This window comes from Ovis aries, chromosome 10, assembly GCF_016772045.2.
Source record: "Ovis aries strain OAR_USU_Benz2616 breed Rambouillet chromosome 10, ARS-UI_Ramb_v3.0, whole genome shotgun sequence".
NCBI classification, from domain to species: domain Eukaryota; kingdom Metazoa; phylum Chordata; class Mammalia; order Artiodactyla; family Bovidae; genus Ovis; species Ovis aries.
The window spans coordinates 35824025-35845529 of NC_056063.1; the positions used below are offsets into that span (position 1 = coordinate 35824025).

General features: G+C 38.3%; 3 protein-coding genes and 1 non-coding gene across 14 annotated transcripts in view; 2 read left to right on the forward strand and 2 right to left on the reverse strand.

Moving 5' to 3' along the window:
- Positions 1-6722, forward strand: part of ZDHHC20 (zinc finger DHHC-type palmitoyltransferase 20) — a 59380-nt gene extending 52658 nt beyond the window's left edge. For 2 of the 9 annotated variants that reach the window (XM_060394477.1, XM_027973668.3), the window contains 3 exons: positions 303-418; positions 1684-1761; positions 3316-6722. In XM_060394477.1, coding sequence (XP_060250460.1) covers positions 303-418; positions 1684-1721 — 154 coding nt within the window. In that variant the 3' untranslated portion in view covers positions 1722-1761; positions 3316-6722. Of the gene's footprint in view, positions 1-302 lie in introns of all 9 variants that reach the window. The other 7 variants (XM_060394479.1, XM_015098184.3, XM_060394478.1 and 4 more) reach the window with 4 other exon arrangements.
- Positions 6723-7163: 441 nt separating this feature from the next.
- On the reverse strand, positions 7164-7781 carry MRPL57 (mitochondrial ribosomal protein L57). Of its 2 annotated transcripts, none has more exons than XM_015097989.3 (2): positions 7731-7781; positions 7164-7624 (listed from the first exon to the last, which is right to left on the reverse strand). In XM_015097989.3, exon 2 carries the CDS (start codon positions 7617-7619, stop codon positions 7311-7313), a length of 309 nt encoding a protein of 102 aa, XP_014953475.2. In that variant the 5' UTR covers positions 7620-7624; positions 7731-7781; the 3' UTR covers positions 7164-7310. The 2 variants fall into 2 exon arrangements, with proteins under 2 accessions (XP_014953475.2, XP_042110836.1); XM_042254902.1 differs by having other exon boundaries at positions 7164-7656.
- A 117-nt stretch (positions 7782-7898) lies between these two features.
- On the forward strand, positions 7899-21189 carry SKA3 (spindle and kinetochore associated complex subunit 3). 2 transcript variants are annotated; one of them, XM_027973666.3, is made up of 9 exons: positions 7899-8041; positions 9925-9986; positions 10097-10262; positions 12058-12457; positions 14816-14898; positions 16971-17056; positions 18215-18397; positions 19753-19880; positions 20160-21189. In XM_027973666.3, the coding sequence occupies exons 1-8, from the start codon at positions 7939-7941 to the stop codon at positions 19876-19878; spliced, it is 1209 nt and encodes a 402-aa protein (XP_027829467.1). In that variant the 5' UTR covers positions 7899-7938; the 3' UTR covers positions 19879-19880; positions 20160-21189. The 2 variants fall into 2 exon arrangements, with proteins under 2 accessions (XP_027829467.1, XP_060250459.1); XM_060394476.1 differs by having other exon boundaries at positions 19753-21189.
- On the reverse strand, positions 18888-18959 carry TRNAE-UUC (transfer RNA glutamic acid (anticodon UUC)). The gene has a single exon. It is a non-coding gene; the product is annotated as a tRNA-Glu (tRNA).
- Positions 21190-21505: the final 316 nt, after the last annotated feature.

Sequence of the window (21505 nt, forward strand, 5' to 3'; positions counted from 1 at the left end):
CCTTACAGCTCTTGATTAACATTAACACGTTAAACACATTTCAGATTGGCCTGTGAAGCTATTTTTCTTTTGCCTAATTGTTTTCGTTGGCAGTGCTGAGTACAGATTCTTGGGTCTAGGGAGCCATTTAATCGGGGGTTGGGGGCATAATTTTCTTCTGAAGATGGAGTTTTTTCAGCGTGCTGAGATCTCATGCGTTGCCCTTACGTATTTAGGAAAAGGAATACTAATTTGCTGCTTATTAATTAAATACTCTTAATCAAGCATTAAACTCTTTACTGAATGATTTGCTCTTCTTTCAGTATTGGGTCAAATCAGCCCTTTCCTATCAAACCGCTTAGTGAATCAAAAAACCGCCTATTGGACAGTGACCCTCAGTGGCTGGAGAGTGGATCTGAAGAAGGTGTTGGCGGATCAGGTAATGGTTGTCATCTGAAAACATTGCTTCATCTGCTTAAAATGAAAACCACCAGACTTAATAAATGTGGAAAAAGTGAAATACACTATGTGATATTTTAAGATGCTAAAATATTTGAAACTTTTTAATAAAATGTCTACTTTGTGGGCTGTTAGTGTTGACTTGGAGCTTTCATGGAGGCGAGGGTTCAATGAGAAGTGTAGTGACTGCTGCTGTTTTTTTTCTGTTCACAATTTTTCGTTTTTCCTTGTTGTTATCCAGCCATGTATTTCATCACCTCAGATGTAGAAAGTTGTTTAGGGCACAGTATTCTGGATAATGTTTAAACAAGGTTATTCTTTAGGGTCATAGCTTTTGCTTATTTGAAAATAAATTTTTTTTAAGTCTTTATTGAACTCGTTACAACTTTGCTTCTGTTTTGTTTTGGTTTTTTGGCCACAAGGCATGTGGGATTTTAGTCCCCGACCAGAGGTCTAACCCTCACCTGCTGCGTTGGGAGGTGAAGTCTTTAACCACTGGACCATGAGGGAAGTCCCCGAAAAGATAATATTTTTGGAATGCCTTGTACTCTTTGGCTGTCTTTTCTTAGTATAAAAATAGTGCACTGAGTATATTTTAACATTTTAACCTTTTAGTGATGACTCTTAATCATTTCATGAATTTGTGGATACGTTCTAGAACAGTTGGTAAGATAGCAGTGGGATTTTGAGTCAGGCCTGGGTTTGTAATAGGTAGTCTGACCATTTACTAGCTTAATACATTATCTGTGGTTCTTAATAACACTAGTAATAATATTCTCCTGGCACTATAGGAAAATGGTTTGGACATTCAGATCCATTTGTAACTAACAGTCAGTTTGTAAGTAACTGTAGGAAAGAGCCTTGAAAACTTGTCAGAATTTCTGACTTGTTGTTTTGGCTTTAAGCAGCATTTAAATTCTCTTAACTTAGCATCATTAAGGCCTTCATCCAGGTTATTTGCCCCTCAGTATGAAGTCGAGGGAAAATCAGAGGTTTTTGGACTTGAAATGACTGCTGCTAAACATCTTTAGAGCCAGTGGACATTTTCACCTAGTGTGAAAACCAGACTTTCAGATCTTAGCGCTGCTTTCCTTCTGGGTTCTAACAGCAGACAGATGGTTAGCACCAGAAGCCTATTTAGGGCTTACATAAGACTTGCTTTTACTGTGATCATCAATTTTACCATTTAGCTAGGAACCTAATACTTCTTTTTCTGTCATGTCATATATAATTATGTGCTTACAGGGACAAATAACCATGTAACAGTGGCAATAGAAAACTGAGTACCACTTGTTCATAACTAACCAATTGAATAAGAGCAAGGTAAGACAGTATAAAGGTAATTGCTCCAAAAATTGCCCCTTATTTGCATGTCGTACTCTCAAAAGAGTCTGTAGTTGAGTCTCATTCTTTCCATTATGGTATCAAATAGCTCAGGACAGACTGAAAGATCACAGCTGCCTACCTCCCGGTTTTCTTCCCATTCCTAGCACAGTCTTACTAAATATTTATTGGTAGAATAATGAAGAAATGAATAAATATGGACAACTAACCTTTTCAGTAAGCAGTATTATTAATTTATCTAAGGGGAAAAGGTGACTTTGGCCCAGTGCTGAAGAAATTTGATCCAGAGAAGAGGGACTAAGACTTAAGAGGCTCATTGATGTTCTTTACCTGGTAAAAGATGCAGCAGAAAGCAGTTTTCTGTGTCTGAGTACGTGCAGCCGCTGGGGCAATCACGTGCGGCAGCTAGAGCAATCACGTGCGGCAGCTAGAGCAATCACGTGCAGTGATGCTGCCTCTGTGCCCAGCAACAGTAGCCAGAGGAGGTTTACTTAAACAGGACTAGGAGCCCTTGTGAGGGCGGTGCTGACCCTGACGCGCAGAGACACTGAGCTCTCGAGAAGAAAGCTGTGCACCTGTCAGTGGAAGCTGAGCTCACTGGCTCAGAAGCATCATGTGGAGCTGTTACATTTTTTAAAACCCACATGTGGTGTTTATTGGTTACCTGTTGCTGCCTAACAAAGTATACACACTTAGCAGTGTAAGACAACACACCTTTATTACCCCAGTTATCCTGTTCTTATCTGTAATCTCATCTAGGACATCTGCTGCCTCATGAGTGTTTGTCATTAGCATTCAGTTCCTTACAAGGACCTGGAGCCCATTTGCACATCACCAGCCCCTGTTGGGGCTCCCAGCAGGCAGGGGGCAGCCCGAGCCACACGTGATAATGACATGTCACCGGCAGCTCCGGGGAGAGCTGGTCTTCCTCAGACAGGGCGCCCGGTCCTATCTCTGCGCTCTTCTGTGTATAGGTGGAATGATGGCTGATGCTTCTGTTTAAGAACCCTCACTGAAATTCCTGGTGGCTCAGATGGTAAAGCGTCTGCCTGCAATGCGGGAGACCCGGGGTTTGATCCCTGGGTCAGGAAGATCCCCTGGAGAAGGAAATAGCAACCCACTCCAGTACTCTTGCCTGGAAAATTCCATGGACAGAGGAGCCTGGTAGGCTACAGTCCATGGAGTCGAAAAGAGTCGGACATGACTGAGTGACTTCACTTTCACTGAAATTCCCACAGACATCCAGTAGCAATCTCCTCAGCTTAGGCCCGGGTTAACAGTAAGGGAAAAGTGTAAGCCTCGGCCTCTGTTAAAATGCTCATGTGATGGCTTCAGGGAGACAGAGTCAGAGATCTGGCCCTTGTCTCAGCTTCTAAAAACCTTTATTATTGAGAGCATATTAGTAGAATTAAAGTATTTCCTTTCTTGTTATATTAGCAGCTTTATACCTTAGCCCAGAGAACTGTTTAATCAGTCTTATTTTCAGAAATATAAAATCAAGTTTTAATAATTCAATTGTCTTTGGTTTTGTAGGTTTATAAAAACATATTGTGGACTGATATTTTCTGTTTTATTTGCAAGAAAATGATCAATGGGTGAAATAATTGAAGTATAAACGAAGATATATTTTTTAAAAAAGGAAACCTTTGTACAGATTGCTGGATCCACAGAAGCACTGCTCCAGAGCGGGAAGATGCCTTAATCTTAAATGAGCCCATTTGTTCAGCGTTGACTCACAGCTACAAGAGACTTCATTTTCCTTTGGAAGTAACATTTTCTCATAATAACATGAGATGCCATAATATGAGCTATCAGGTCACATGTTAACGTGACATATGCATTTTTTTTGATAAGTGGGTTATATTATTAGAGTTGTTTCTTAATTTCCATATAAATTTTCACTCTAGAAACACAAGCTAAAAACTTAAGTACATCTAGGTCAGTAAGGTGGCTGAAAGTGAATAATAATATGCAAATTACTGCTGCTTGTACTGTGTAAGAAAAAATAACTGCTTTTTTTAAAAAAATTTGGTGTTTGCTAATTTATAGTTAACTGTTTTATACTTTTCAACATTTTTAACAAAGATTTTTTTATTGTTGGCTATAAATTAACACTCAGAAGGATTTAGATACCTAAATATAATCATTTGGAGCACATTTGTCTAATTCATTGAAGGCTTAGTTCAACCATTAATTAAACCATGTGTAGTTTTGTGCCCAAGGCTTAAAGAAAATTTGGCATTGTAAGAAATTTATTTGTGTTTGCTTTTAATGCACTTTTTTGTTGAACTTTCATGGGTATTTATACGGGTAGGGAAACAAAGGTTACATGTGCTGTAGAAATACTGGACACAGTAGGATTGAGTTGAAGTGACTAGAAGAAAAAAGAAAGAGAAGCTATAAGCAAGCTGTTAAAATATGTTTTCAGAGTGTTACCTGCTGTTGGCTTTCAAATTTCAGTTTTAAGACTGAACTTTGCTTTGAAACTTTTTACAATAATCCCATAACAGCTTAGACAGCAACTTAAAATGCATTTGAACGGAGGGTAAAACTGTTCAGTAGAACAGTTAACCCTAGCCACTGTCAAGAAACAAATTCTCACCTGAGCAGTCATTCAAAACTTCCATTCTCTGAGAGGTGGATTTCACTTTTATATGCAGGATTTTAAATCTGACTTCCTAACAGCAACCCCTTTCTGCCTAGACGCTTATTAACCCCTTTTCCTTTTGAAGTCTAATCTAAGTGACAGAAATTGCTGCATTAACTCTAAAGATTAGAATTCATATCCTATAAGGAGAAACAATGTATTGATGTTACTCCTGTTTATACTGTTCAGTCAAAACTGAAATGATTGATTGCTGCTGGAAGTGGGTAGATTTTAACCAGCATCTATCCCAGTTAGCAAATATCCCAGTTAGTTTTCTCATCTGTAAAATGGGAGTGGGGGAAGGTCTGTTATAAATGATTTGGATGGGACAACCTTTAATATTCTTCGGTTTCTAATTCTGCACAATACCTTACTTTACATTTGTCCAGCAAATATTTTTGGACGCCAAACAGTATACTAGGGATAGCTCTGTAATTTCCATCTATTGCAGGTTTACAGTTTACAGGATTTGTCTTAACTTCATGGGCTATATTACTCGATTTTAAAAGGAAGTAATTTTTCCCCTTCGAGCTAGAGGAATGAGTTAGCTTTTGAAAATACAATTTGGAATACTATAATATGGCTTCTACCTTTATTTCAACACGGTAGTGTTAATAATCTTGATTGTAGAAAATGTTTGAGTTAAGGGGTATCAGTTTCCAACCAGAAACATCACTTTAGTCTGGCAGTTTGCCTATTATAAGGAAATGGTAAATGTTTAAATGTATATGCCTGCTTTCAGAAATGTCCTCCTGGTACTTCTTATGGACATTTCTATATTCAAGTCAAAAGACTTGCATGCACCTGATTAACAACTGAGGAAACGTAATTTTCCCCTTAACCTATCTCGGTGCTTTTTGGTGTTTTTGTCTTTTTCAGTTCTTTCAATTTCTGTCATGTAACATCATCTTTTTTAATAACATAGTATACACCTTTTCAGAAATTTTCAGCTAAAGCCTTTGTTACCTTTGGTTTAATTAATTTATGGCCAATGTCTGCCACATTTTAAATAATAATTGACCAAGTTTATTCATACTTGTTAATGACTATTCAGCAAGGGCCTGCAGCGGGATGGGAACCAAGGAAAGGCTGTCTCCTTGGTATTTCAGCTGCTACAGATCAGTGCTGCCAACCTTTGGGGTGAAATAGTCAAAGTGAAGCCCTGTCAAAGTTTATTAGTAGGATCTTTGTTGTTTCAAGCACTTGAACAGTTGTGACATTTAAGGAAAGTAAAATTGAATTTCAGGTCTTGCCATTGCCATTAAAAACAAATTAAAACAGGAAACTTGGTTTTACCTGGGTACGAACTGACTTGAATATTCAGTACCTGAGACATCTGACCACTGTCACTGTGCCAAACCAAAGAGCAGCTGCAGCTTAGTGGTCACTAAACTTGCACTACTTACAAAAGCAGTTTCATCTTTGCATGTGGAATTTTTTAAAAAATCCTTTTACATATTTAGTGGTTATGACCCAGTGTGTCCTAAGTTAATTGAACTTAGCTTAAATGAAATATGCAGTTTACTTGAATTTTATTTCTGTTGGAAGCAGATTTTGACTGTTTGTCCCATTGCTTAAATTACAGATTTTCAGCTATGTGAGATTTCCCTTCCATCATATTTAAAGCAGATGCATATAAGGGCTTAGTGTTAGGATCTGCATGGACAAATGACTTACAAATATGTTTTGCTTACATGTTGTTCTAGGACTAGCACTGCTATCAATGCAAAGTATTTTTAACCTGTTGAGAAATTAACCATATTTTTACATTTCAGCCAAAATAAAGACCATATTTAATATTCTATGATACAGCTAATATTAAACCTGAAATCGTTTCATATGATCTGAACTGTATTTTCCAATTTAAATTTAAAATGCAATATAGATTCAGAAAGGTCCATATTTTTCTAACGACTTCACTTTATATTTTGTTGAGTTGCATAAAGCAGCAAGGAACTGTATTTGTATTAAAAGCTTCAGAAAGTGATTGAGTTTATCATATTTGTACGATTGCAGATGAGTCTATGCCCATAAGATGGACACTATTTTAAGGTGATCATTAATGTTTTTATATGGAAGAATTTGGAATACAGTTTGTTTTTACTTATCAAGTCCCATAAGTCTTGTATTTGTTTCTCATGAGTGTAACCCTGGACCATGACTTTGGTATCTTTGCTTTTTTGTCTTTGGGTGGCCTAACCTACATTAACGTGAAAGTTGAACATTTTAAAACTATTCTCCCGAAATCATGATGATGATTTACTTTATTAATAAATAAATTCCTGTATTTGAACAGTTGTTGTTATTGTTATAAACTGGTATTTACAAAGTGAAAGAATAGCTATGATTTTTGCCATCTTGAAAATCAGGTAACATACAGTGTTGAGTTAAAAATAAGAATCTACTAATTTTCTACTATTTTCTAAATAATAATCTAATAACCACAAGTATTGACTGTGACAAGACTGTAGCTTACCTAGGCCAAAGATATAGATGGATTTATCAAAAAAGCTTTAATTCGAAAAAAAAAGAAAAGCTTTAATTCAGCTTTTACTGAACATAATTTTCAGTTGTCCACTTTTAGAGGTAAATCTCGGTAGAAAACGTTATTTCCATGAGTCTGTTTAACTGAAAAAGCTCGTTTTTTTCCATTTGCGTTTAGTCAGTTATTGTTGACAGAGGTACGGCTGCGTGATCAAGCCCCAACAAGAATCTCACACCGACGCCCCAAAAGCACAGTTGGTAGCTTTATTGCGGCTTCGTAAAAATGACGTTTGTGTCGCTTGTGACGCAGGCCATGCCCCAACCGTCCCTCAGGGACGAACGAGACCCGACTGCGGGCAGTGGAGCGTGCGGGGCCGGGCGCCAGCGGGGTTCACGGTCAGGACCACCTCCTGGTGACGTTGAGGTGGTCGAGTTGGTCCTCCAGCCGACGGTGCGCGGGGAACTTGGCGGCCTGCGCCGCCTTGAGCGCCTCGAAGGCGGCCGCCCTGCGGGCCGCCGCGTGGCCGCGCTCCTGCTCGGCCGTGAGGAAGGGCCGGCTCAGCCAGTAGTGGTTCTCCGCTTCTATCTCCAGGCGACGGATCATGTTCTGCTTCGCCAGTGCCGACACGGTCCGCGGCCGCCGGTGCTTCCCGATCCACTGCCGGCCGGGGATGCGGCCGCGGCACAGGAGCGCAGTCAGGAACATGGCGCCTGTCGAGGGGAAAAGAGGAGATGCCTGCGCGCTGGACGCGGGAAAAAGGATAGGGGAGCCCCGCGGCCTCCCGCAGGCCACCTCGGCCCGCGCCCCCCCACTCACCAGCCGCGCGTCCGCGCCGCGCTCCGCACGCCGGGGAACGACGCCGGAAGTGGGATGCCGGAAGAGCCCGGTCCGACCCACTGCCGTTTCCTCGCGTGAGGCTTCACCTATCGCGAGAAAGGCCGTTCGCGGCTACGGAAACCAATGGCGCTTCCGGCGCCGGAATTCAAAAGGCTGTGAGCTCTTAGGCGGGGAGCCGGCCTCTCCTATGGATCCGATCCGAGGCTTTTGCGGGAAGCTGCGGTCTCTGGCCGTCACTTTGGACAGCGAGACGGCCCGGCTGCAGCGAGCGCTGGACGGAGAGGACAGCGGTGAGTGAACCGCAGGAGGGGCGGTGAAGGGTGTGAGTTGCCATCCCGGGGGGCGGGAGAGGTCTTCAAGTCCACAGAGTGTGTGTAATAAAAACAGAACCAAAAGAGGAAACGTGTCGTTTCATAGCAGCTTCTTCGCACTGTTCTTGACACGTGGAGTGACTTTCAGCTGAGTTCAGTAGACCAGTCGTACCCGACTCTGCGACCCGATGAACCGCAGCACGCCAGGCCTCCCTGTCTGTCACCGACTCCCGGAGTCCACCAAAACCCATGTCCATTGAGTCGGTGATGCCATCCAACCATCTCATCCTCTGTCGTCCCCTTCTCCTGCCCTCAATCTTTCCCAGCATCAGGGTCTTTTCAAATGAGTCAGCTCTTCATAACAGGTGGCCAAAGTATTGGAGTTTCAGCTTCAACATTAGTCCTACCAATGAACATCCAGGACTGATCTCCTTTAGGATGGGCTGGTTGGATCTCCTTGCAGTCTCAAGGGTCTTCTCCAACACCATAGTTCAAAAGCATTAATTCTTACGCACTCAGCTTTATAGTCCACCTCTCACATCCATACATGACCACTGGAAAAACCATACCCTTGACTAGACCTTTGTTGACAAAGTAATTTCTCTGCTTTTTAATATGCTGTCTAGGTTGGTCATAACTTTCCTTCCAAGGAGTCTTTTAATTTCATGGCTGCAGTTGGCATCTGCAGTGATTTTGGAGCCCAGAAAAATAGAGTCAGCCACTGTTTCCTTTGTTTCCCATCTGTTTGCCATGCAGTGATGGGACCAGATGCCATGATCTTAGTTTTCTGAATGTTGAGCTTTAAGCCAACTTTTTCACTGTCCTCTTTCACCTTCATCAAGAGGCTTTATAGTTCCTCTTCAGTTTCTGCCATAAAGGTGGTGTCATCTGCATATCTGAGGTTATTCATGTTTCTCCCGGCAGTCTTGATTCCAGCTTGTGCTTCTTCCAGCCCAGAGTTTCTCATGATGTACTCTGCATATAAGTTAAATAAGCAGGGTGACAATATACAGCCTTGACGTACTCCTTTTCCTATTTGGAACCAGTTTGTTGTTCCATGTCCAGTTCTAACTTGCTTCCTGACCTGCCTACAGATTTCTCAAGAGGCTGGTCAGGTGGTCTTTGGTCTCACTCAGATCACCCACAGTCCTAGTGTCTGTATTTTCCCCAACAATTCGTATTGCCTACAGAAATGCTAGTACTCGACACTGCTTTCTAATAAAGCAGAATTCTCCACAAATTGACATTTGTATTAGTTTCTTTTTTTAAGTTTTTGGAAGAGTAGTTCAGATTTTGAAATTATTTTGTGTGTTGTAATTGTAATATGCCTTAAAATATTGCACCCTGTAGGCACAGACTCCTTTTACTTTAATAATGTTGTCGATAGTTTTTCAGCCATTTCAAAATGTTTGTGCTTGTGACTGTGAAAACAATATATGTGTACAGCAGAAAGTTTGAGGTAATGGGAAAGTAGAAAGAAAATCTTTGCTACAACTTCACCACCAGAAGACACCGCTATTATTATTTTTTTTTTTTTGGTATTAATTTTCAATAGCTTTTCTACCATTCTTACTTTTCGATGTTGTTTTGTTATGTTTTACTTTGTTTACATGGTTGAGATAATGCTATAAGACAGAATTGTATGAGTGGTTTTGGATTTTTAATATACAGCAGAATTGCTTTCCATAAAGCTTTACCTGCTTATCATTGTAGATATGTTCACTTTGAAAGTTCATCAAACTATATATTTCTGTACTTTTCTATATAAAGATTTTATAATTCGAAAAAATTTATATTTTCTGTTTTCTTATTTTTCCTCCTTTTCATTGTTACACTTTTTCCATTCAATATTTGTATTGAAGACTTTGAAGACTGTCCAATGAGAGTTCTACATGACCTTAACTCAGAAGTACGAATTCTAAAGGTATCATTCCTACAATATTAATTTGTCATTTTTATGTGGTAATTTTTACAAAATTATAAATAGACTTAGTCAAATGTTAAATTAAAATGTACTTTGTTTCTTCATGAAAGGATGATGTCAATATTCTTCTTGATAAAGCAAACTTGGAAAGTCAAGAAAACATTGGTTTCATAAAAGCAACAAAAATATTGATGAAAAAGAATTCAATGGATATCATGAAAATAAAAGAGTTTTTCCAGAAGTATGGATATATTCCACGTGCCAGGAAAAATTCAGGTGTGAATAACTAGCCTTTTATAGCATTTGTTTTAGTATTAAAGCAGCATAATTAAGACTACTATAGGGTTGGCCATCGTTTCTAGTCTGATTCTGCCATTGTGTGATAGACATTTGATCGTTATTCATCAGTCCCTGTGTTCTGGATGCAGTGCTGATTGGTAGTGCAGTGTGAAGGCAGTCCTTGCTCTCCTTTACAAATGCTAGATGAGAACCAATACAGTGCTGGATGAAAGAAGGATACAAGATAAATCTACGTGACTTAAGGATAGCTGGTTGTTGGTTAGTTTTGACAATAAGTAGCTGAGAGACCCCCCCTTAAGCCATGCTATTTCACTTTCTCGCTCTCAGTTTCTTCCTCCGTAGAATGAGAAAATTTGAGCTATGTAAATTCATAAAGTCCTTTTTAGTTATAAAATGCTGATGACGGGTAGGAGAACATGGTGGTTTAGAATTTAGAGGCAAACTGCCTGAGTTCAAATCTAATTTCAGTACTTACTAGTTATATTCATCTTTGACCAGTTACTTTGTACCTCCATTTGTCGTCTCTAAAGTAGAGATTTTGTTTGTTTTCTGACCCCACCAGGGCCACAGCCCTGAAAGTGCTGAGTTCTGACTACGGGACCACCAGGGAAGTCCTATAAAGTAGAGATGTTTAATAGTAGCTACCTCTAAGGTTGCGTAAGAATTAAATGAGACAGAATTTGCTTAGAACGGGACATTGTATGCTAATCACCCATTGTTAACTATTGTTGTTAGTGTTATACCCATACCTGTAAGGAACTAATTTCAGTATGCTTCAGTATCTTCATTTCTGTTATGAAAATGATCTTTGTGTGTAAATAAAACATTAATTAGATTCAACAAATATGTACATACATATTGAGATATATGAAAGGTAAGTTAAACAGTCTGCATGATATAATGGAAAGAATTCAGTTGACTTTGGTGTGAACAAGTTGACTTTGGTTACTCAGAAACTGGTTCCACTAGTTACTATTACATGTAATAGTAATTTCTCTAAATTACTTTTCCTCACTAGTGAAATAGAGCTGCTAATAAATACCTCCCTAAGAGGTAGTAATAATGGTGATGACTTTATTTTATTAAACTCATCGGTGACAGCCTTGTAATCAATTCAGCAGTAGTTTTTCTGGTAGTTCTTCTGACGTTTCTCAGAATTAACAGAAAGCACAATGACAAAACACAATTCTGAATCAGCAGCTCTTGCAGGGCCAAAAGCCAGGAAATCAAAGTTTTTATAACCTTTTTTTTTTTAATGGTGCATCCTTCAGATTTAATATGTCGTGGCTTATGCACACAAAAACAAAATCCTGTCCTAGTTCATTTCAGCTGCCAATTAAAACAAGGAACGTAATGTCTTCAAAGAAAAAGTGTGTGCCTCTTCACTTCCCTCAATCCGTTGGATCTCTTAGTTGGTCAAGTAAATGTACAGCCTAAACTTACCCCTTTTCTCTGCCTGTGAGCCCAAAAGATTCTGACAGGGATCAATAGAGTTAGGCTTAAGAAATTGCAGTTTTGTTTGCGGGTATTGATTTTTCATCTTTGAACAGTTTACTTCCCTCCTCTGATGTATCATTAAGATGAAATATGGAGATATAAGCGGTACATGTCAGAAAGTGAAAGGTACAATTGAAATTTAAAAAACAAGAATATTTTCTCCTTAGAAAATAAAGAGAGAGCTTTTGCTGACTGGGGACATTTCAGATGGAGCTGTTTTATGTGGTTGTAGTATATGACATTTTCTAGTTTGATGCTTGATTTTTCCTCTCAGTGGATGAGCAAGAAGTCACTGACTCTAAACCAGAGTCCAGTGAATGTGAACGTCCTGAGATGCCTGACGTGAAAGACAATTTGTTGGATTCTGCTGCTGCAAGCACTTCTGTTCCTGAGAAGTCACCACGTAGTCCACAACTTTCTGATTTTGGACTTGAGCGGTACATCGTATCCCAAGTTATACCAAACCCTCCCCAAGCAGTAAACAACCAGAAGGAAGAGCCAAAAATTTTAACTCCATTGTCCAAACACTCACTAGTAAAAACTCCAAAATGTGCATTAAAGATGGATGATTTTGAGTGTGTAACTCCTAAATTAGAACACTTTGGTATCTCTGAATATACTATGTGTTTAAATGACGATTATACAGTTGGACTTAAAAATGTGAAAACTAACAGGTAAGCAGCTTTCTTAAAAGAAATATTTTATCTAACTTTCTAAATCTTTTGTATTTATTGATTTTTTCCCCCTAGAAGAAATCTCTCTCAGACAATACCTTTTTTTCAAAGGTTTCCAGATACTTCGTATTGCAAACCTCTGAATCACCAATTCCATCAGTAAAGTGTGAACTATTAGTTTCCTTTGTTTAGAAGAAATAGAAGATTTTGAATAAGTTTGAATAAGAGCCTGAAAACACTTGGTATTTGATGGGAGAGACAAGAGAGGATAAAATAAAACCTAAAATTACTAACACAAAAAAGGGATTGTTTCCATATGGAAACTTGGGAAGAAAAGAGGATCTAGGATAGAGCACAGATTTCTGATTTGTTGCCTGAGATGATGCTCAGGAACCAAAAGAATACCTGCAGCGTGGGGGTCCCTGGAGAAAAATGACAACCCACTCCAGTGTTCTTGCCTAGAAAATTCCATGGACAGGAGCCTGGTGGGCTACAGTCCATGAGGTTGTAGAGTTAGCCACGACTGAGCACAGCTTGGGGGTAAAGGTGTTGAGTTTCTTTACATGTTGGTTTTGAGGTACTCTTAAGCTTAGGTATTGAAATATGAATTTGAAGCACAGTGATGAATGCCATGCTACACTGAAGAGATATGGGAGTGATCGGTATAGAAGTGGTAATTAATGTTAAAATGAAAATACCACATATCAAAGTACCACTCTTAAATGCATATCTTTAAGAACTATAGTTATTAAAAAAGGAAAATAAACATTCAACTCAAAATGTCAGAAAAACACAATTGGAGAAAAGAGACAGGAGTATTTGGAAACTCATAAAATACAAGCTTCCTATGATTCGAAAAAAAAGTAGGATAATTCCAATAGATGACAAGAAGTTTATGAAATTAGACACCTGTTCTTCATTTAAATTGTTTAGTTAACTCTCAGTAAAAGGATACTTCATTAATGTAATAATGTGAATATCTAACTTAATGGTGAAACTGTCACCATTATTAAACATCACTGGTTTTATTTTTTATTTTTTAATATTCTTAATATTGTAGCCAATGTAATGAGATACAAAACAGAAATAAAGATTACCGTGATGTATTTCTAGGCCATGTTTTGTACCTGGGCAACTTGAGAAAGGCACAGCTGAAATCTGTAGAAGCTGATGTAAGATTTATTTTATATAATTATGAGACAACTACTTAAAATAATATGCATTCCTATAATTTATTATAACTAGTTGGTAAATACAAGGGAAAAGTCATTAAAATTCTCAACAAAAAAGTAAAATACTCCTGCAGTTGTATGTGAAAGACCTATACGAAGAAAACTACTAAACATTTGTAAGTTAAAGGGAAAATTAGAATGAAAATGTATACCATGTTCCTTAGCAGAATGACTGAATATTACTAAGATGTTTAATCGTATCAAGTTAATTTATGGATATCATACAATTAAAATAAAACCTTAGGTGTTTTTTTTTTCCTCTAAGGTGGAGCATAAGGGATGTGTGAGAAAACTATTCAAATGATTTGGAATAATAAAAAGTAAGGATAACTAAGAAAATAATGAAAAATAACAGTAATGAGGGGATTTAACTTACTGGTTATATAAAGCTACAGTAAGTAAAACAGTATAAAATTGTGACAGAATAGACCTATTGCAGAAACAGCCAGGAAACAGCCTCTAATTTACCTAAGAATTTAATATATTCTGAAGATGTTTTTCAAGTAAAGATTATTCAGTAAATTACATTAGGACAGTTTGTTAATTGAACTATTTTATTGTATTCAGTGATGTCCTTTTTTATAACTATATTTCGGACATCTGGATAATTGGCTAGAACAACTTTAATAAGATGGCAGAGTCAGTCTAAAAAATGTTCTTAGTCTCTATATTGGTATAAAATTCCACTTTATGATTTTGAAGCCAAGAGCTAACAGTTTCTATATTTGAACCAAGAAGTTGAACTCACAGCTTTCCTTGAAGTCAATTTTTTGTGTGTTTTTGGATTATGTGGCATGCAAGATCCTGCTTCCCCAACCAGGGATCCAACTTGCACCCCCTTCAGTGGAAAAAGCAGACTCCCAACCACTGGACCACCAGGAAATTCCCTAACTCAAAAGATTTTTAACCACTTCTAAGTCAAAGCTGCCAATACAAAATAGTTTTTAACCTTTTTTGAGCTATGGATATACATTTTAGAAAAAGAAAAAAGATTTCCATGGAATTTATCTTCCATAAAACATAATTGAATGTCCAGACTTAATGATATATAATAAGATTAAATAATTTTCCAGAGATTTAATATTAACTTTTTTTAACTCTAATATTTCCCTATGAATCACACCAGTGAGACCAAAGAAACAGAACCAGTGCCCAATGATAATGTCTTTGCCACTCCTGGCCTCATAACCCAGCCGTTGGGAAAAAATAGTAAGTATGAATTTCAAGTTATTTCTCAGCCATACTCTTTCCAGACTATCTTTGTACAATAAATGGTCCTATCACCTAAAACATTCTAAGAGCCTTCTGCATCTTCTCGGTTCATAATACTGAATTATATAAAGTACCATTATTTGAAGTACCATTCCATTCAGTTTCAGTATGATTTCATACAAAAGAAATACAGTTTTCTGTTTTTCACACTCTTCCTGATTCTATTCAGTGTTTTTGAGCTTGTTTGTTAACATTTTAACTTAAAATATAAATATAGTATGTTTTTTTGTTTGAATTTAGCTTCAGCTTATTGATTAGAGTTCTAGATTATCTTTCTTACATAAACCACACCCAGAATACATCAGCTATCATTTCAGATTTTGGATTTTTTTAATAGTAGAAAAACTTAAAATATTTTCATTTAGTATTTTCACATTTGTCCCAGCAAACGTGAAAACATTGGTTTTTATGTAAATATAAAATTTAAAATCCTAGAGTTTTATGATTTTGAATAATTATCTATAATCTAAAATTCTCTTTCAGTGCTAACTTCACTGACTTCTTACTAAATTAACAAGTACTGATGGCATAAACAGTTTGAAAAAATACAACTGACTCATAGTAAGCTGAGCTCAACTTATAAGAGCATGATTATATTAATCATGCTCTTTAGAGGCCTTTAAAAAAAAAAAGGTTGAACCACTACCTCTTTCACACCACACTCAGAAATCAATTCCCAGTAAACTGTAACTTTTTAGAAAATTATAACGGAAGATATCTTTAAAATTCTTCAATATATTATCAGCAATATCTTTTATGGAAGGAACAGAATGCTTAGGTTTATCCATTAATAATTTGGTTAAGTGTAAGCTTGTTAATAGAGCCATATTTTGTTTCTTAAGGGATAGTTGTTGTTTAGTCATTAAGTCATATCCAACTCTTTGTGACCCCATGGACTGTAGCCCTCTGGGCTCTGTCCATAGGATTTTCCAGGCAAGAATACTAGAGTGGGTTGCCATTTCCTCCTCTTCCAGCAGATCTTCCTGACCCAGGGATCAAACCTACATCTTCTGCATTGGCAGCCATTTTCTTTACCACTGAGCCACCTGGGAATCCCTTACTTAGTCTAGAAAATGCTAAAATGATACTATAGAGTGGCTGTTTTGGTGTACTGTCTCCAACATTGTTTGAATTCCTGTTTCTCCATCTTTCCAGCATTTGATGATTAGACTAGATAAAATTTTGCCAGTTTAATCATTTTGCTAACATACTTACTTTTCTCTCTGGTATTTAAGGTTTCTTTCACACTTTGTTACAGACAGCAAATCTCTCTTTATGCATGGTTTCTAGTATCTCTTTTTTGTTCCAATGGCTGTTTTTCCATCCCTGACTAATCAAGTAACTTGTAGTTATTTACTGTAGCTTTAGAGTAAGTCCTAATATCTTGGAAGGCAAGTGACCTTCCTTAACCTCTTCCTCCTCCTGTTTCATCTGCAAAAATTTGATTTTCCCATAAAGGTCTTATACAATTTTTAATAGATTTATATGTAGGTATATTTTTGTTGCTATTGTAAAATATATTCTTTTTCAAATACAGTTTTTATTGTTTGTAGAGCTTACTAGAACTGTTCATTTTTGTGCATTACATTTGCACCTTGCAACCTTGCTAAACTTTTATTAGTGCAAATCCCTGGTGACTCAGATGGTAAAGAATCTGCTTGCAATGCAGGAGACATGGGTTTGATCCCTGGGTCAGGAAGATACCCTGGAGAAGGGCATGGCAATCCACTCCAGTATTCTTGCCTGGAGAATTCCATGGACAGAGGAGCCTGGCGGGCTACAGTCCATGGGGTCACAAAGAGTTGGACATGACTGAGCGACTAACACTTTGAACTTTGAATGATAATTATATTGTGAATATGACAGTTTTGGTTTTTTTCCAGTCAAGTACACACTAAAGTTAGAATATTTTAAGTTATTAAACATAAAGTGCACAGTTGATACTGACATTTTGTAACAGTTACAGTCTTTTAGATCTGCATTTTCATGTCCTTGTATGTGTCTTCTAGATGCTGAGCACACACACTCTCCTTTGGCACCTACATTCTGCACTCCTGGTTTGAAAGTCCCTTCTACAAAGAGCAGCACAGCTATGGTAAACACCCATCCCTGGTGAATCAGACATACTATTTCCAGACTCAGTCTGTTTAGAATACATAGGCTGCAATAGCCTTAGGGAGTGTATTTAGTATTTCCAGAGGATCATTTGGCAGCATGTATCCAGAGCTTTCCATTTTTCTCACACCCTTTAACCAGAATTTATTCTCAGGCATTTTGGGACAGAGATGTATAACAGTAAAGGTATAGCATTATTTATAAGAGCAGAACATGGGAATAAATGTCAAATGATAAAGAGGGGAAAAAAGCATATTAAGGAAATCCATAAGATCCAATGTCATGTGGAAAGCATGTTTTAAAAAAACAGATAAGAACATAGAATGTCTTCAAGAAAACTTTAACGATGTGGACAGTGATATGTGTGTGTATGTATACATGTACACACATACACATATATTTTAAGGAAGAATAATGGATAGAAACACCAAAATGGGTGATTCTTATAACACCTTTTATTCCACAATTTTCCCAGTGAACAAATGTACTAGGTACGCAAAATCTCATCCCTGTGTCAAGTTGTTAGGCACACTTAGACCACTAGTCTGGTAGCGGGGGCTGTCAGCGGATCCTCCAGCATTGATGAAAATGGTCCGTACTGTGCGCTCTCCAGCTGGGAGTCTGCTTCTGAGCACATGAAGTGTGTCTGGTGCAGCTGAGGCACTCACTTTCAGTTTTTAAAACTTTATTAATGTATAATTGCACCATGTGCCTTGTGGTAATCCACTGTGTTCCTGGCCATGTGGAAGGCACCCCCTCAGTGTTCCCTCTGCCTCTGGGGAGACAGGCCTGGTCAGTGGGCATGGGCCACTACCTCCCTGGCAGAGCTCATCATCACTGTGACTCTGGCTTGGCCAGGATAGAGTTGCCTGAGTCTACGCAACTAAATCTGGCTCAGCCAGCCAGTCTGCTTAGACTGCACGTGCAGCCCTCCCTCAGCCCGGAGTAATGAACATGGTACTCTGTCTTCCCCATGCCCTTTCTTTGTGTCCTTGATTGTATTTCGTTCTCGGTCAGGGAAGAGGGGGTCACTTTGGGCCTCCTTAGAGATCCCAACAGAGCTAACAATTGATGAACAGTTTTTATCACTATATTACTTTATACCCCCATAATTTAATGATTTCTTTTTATTCAATAGGTATCCACAAACAGTTCATCGAATGACTTAGAAACGAAAGAAACTACATCATTAGTTTCAAATTCAGACAAGTGCTTTGAGAATTTTGCAGAACCCTCTTCTCCTACAATTTCTTCTTACGAGAATCTGCTCAAAACACCTACACCTCCAGAAGTTACTATGATTCCAGAAGATATTCGCCAGGTTATTATTCTAGGCTACTGTTTTGGTTTTATTTTTCCTGCAAAAAGACCTGAAATGGATACAAATTGTATTATTTATCAGGCTAATGTGCTGATATGGATCTAAATCTTAATTCTGGCCTGTTAAGGCCATCTAAGCTGGCTAAGGCTCTTCAGAGCTGAGCTGTGATGTCACTATACTTTTGTGCCCTCATAAGGCATTTTCTCCTTAATTTCACATTCTTAAATGTATTCTTAAAATATTTTCTAATGATTGTTCAAATGTGATCACCTTGGTAACCATGTCTCCCCTGAGGTTTCTGGCAAGATCAGAAATGTTATTTACCCTTCAGTTCTCCATCATTGGAGAACCTTGAATAACTTGGATCAGGGTTTCTTGAACTTGAGACTTCCAGATGTCTTGGACCTCAGTTTGAGAAGCACTTGTTTAAATATGTTAGAATATCTGATTCTTTTTTTGTGTGATCTCCACATGGCTTGCAGGATCTTAGTTCCCTGAGCAGGGATTGAACCCAGGCTCCAGCAGTGAAAGTGCTGAGTCCTAACCACTGGACCACCAGGGAAGTCCCATAGAATATCTGATTCTTTATTTGTTTTGTTTTTATTTTTTATCTGATTCTTTAGTACAACATAATTTACCAGCAGTCTGTTGGGCTGGTTTATAACAACTACCTATTCCACTAAGTAACCACTCTGATTCTTTGAGCATCCCCGCTTAATAAAAGTTAGTGTTCGGCAGTTATTGCTTAGGCAAATGGAATTCTTAATAATCATTCTAGAAACATTCCTAGCTTATGGAGAAGGAGAATACTTGGGGAAATACCCAAATGCCATTGGAAGGGACTCATCCTAAGATATCAGTAAAGCATTTGCTTTCATTTCCTGTCTATAGCATCATACACAGTCTTCAGTTTGCCATAGTGCCTCCTCTCTTTATTTCTGTGTTAAAGGAGGGAAATATTGTATTTAACATATCAGCTCTTTATGAGAAATCATAGTTGATACTTCAGGTTCTTCTTTGTATAATCTTTCCTTTGAGCATTTTTATCTATCTTTATCAGCATCTGCTGATCTTTCCTTTGAGCATCTTTGTAAAGGCTTGATTTGCTCTTAGGGCTGCCCTGCTGCTTGCTTCCTTTGACCTGTGGTACATTTAGCAGCTTTCCAGCCTGTATGCCCAAGCTCACCCTCTAACATCTCCATCTCTTCTGCACTGTGGAATGTCTGTGCTGCTAAACATTCTGCTTCAAATAACCCATATCTTCACATTTTCCTTGACCTTTACTGACTGTTTTATAAAGGCTTCAGATTTATGTTGTTTGTATGACATAGTAAAAGGAATTTGCTTTCTTTTAGATTTTATCAAAATACAACTCAAACCTAGCATCTCCAGGAGCAGTTAGAGCGGTGTCACCCATCGTGTTCCTTCCTCGGCATGGAGGACAGAATATGCGAGATGCCAGCAACAAAGAAAACTGGTGAAGGTGAGTATGTTCCCGTGTTATCTGAGGAGAACATTGAAAAGTTCACATTGGGATGGCAAGTAAACATCTGAAGTTGACACTTGCAGCTTAGGATACAACCCAGAGCTCGTGATTCCTACGTCTCCAGCTCCCACACCGGCCCCCTGGACGATGTCGCTGGGAGTTCATTTCCAATTGTATTATGAGTGTGAAAACAGGGGTCTTCAGTGTCCTGTCATTTGTCTTGTTGAAGGCTACTGGTTATATCCAACTGATATTTTTTATTGTATTTTCCTACAGAAATGATAGTGGATCCATCCTTCTATTATGGAAACTGAACAGAATGAGATGAACGCAAATCTGGTCTCAACTTTGTTTTCAACATCCCTACATTGTCCCCCTTTTGAAAAACCAATTCATGTTAAAGATGAGTATGGACACTAATACCATAAAGTGCTTTTTATTAAGTTTGATTTAATCTAACCTGTCTTGTATAGTTCAGCTGCTCCGTTTTGAAAGATCATTACTATTTCACTGATTTCAAGTTTACCCTGCCTCATGGAACTGTGTGGTTTAAGTAATATTAGGAAGCAGGATAATTTTTGAAATTTAAACATTACTGTTTGCCACTCAAATGAGGCCACCTTCAGTCTTCTCGTGGCTGGACAGTTGTTGATAGAGCTGGGCTTCTTCCTTGGGGCTAGGTCTGCCTGCTGTGTCCTCATGACTGTCCCAAGTCTTCTACACCTTTTATTTTAAAAATGTTCTTTCAGACACTGCTGTTTACAAAAGACAGCTTAAACTGATGTAGGAAAAGAGGAATATATAGGCTTAGGTAGCTATACTGAAGTGGGTGTCTCAAACATTTGGACTTAAGACACTTGCCTGCTGTCATGTCAGGATGGGTGTTTTCCTCTAACTTGTCAGTTTCATGCTCTCAAATCAGCTCTTCCCAGCGCATGACTGCAACTTTCCCAGACCTCCATCTAGCTCAGCACCCAGCAGAGCCCAAGCCTCACCCTTTGGAAGATCCTAGGCATCCTCCTGAGTGGGTGCTCCTCTCTGGACTCTCAGCTATGCCTGTGGACCAGTCTCTGAGATCGACAGGCTGCCCTGTCCATGGAGCCCAAGAGCATTATGATCTAAGTCAAGCTGATTCAGCAAAGATTATCCTCTTTTATGGTTGTGCCTTGAAAGTCAAATGGGAAGACGCGTCACATTGTGTCTCTTTGTTTCGTCAGAAGATTGTCACTGAAGAACAACTTATTCTTTGTTCTAGTAACTACTGAAGTTATAATTTAAATTTTGCTAAATAAAATGTTAAATTCAAGATACTTAATCTTGCTTTTCCAGGTAAGCTCTTGTCAACCTTATAGTATATGAGGCTAACTCCTGAATTGTATCAACCTTTTGTACAGTTTACCGTGGCTCTGTATGTAAGTCCACAGAGTGGATAGGATTGCTTAAGGAGGAGTGAGTATATTCACAGTATACTAAGGACTGAATCCTGGAGTTCTCATTTTAGAAGATGGAAAGAGGCAGAAAAATCTAGCAAAAGAGATGGAGAAGCAGCCAGGGAAAAAGGAATAAAGTATTTCAAGGAGAGTGATCAATTCTGTCAGTATTGTTGAGAATCCAAGTAAAAA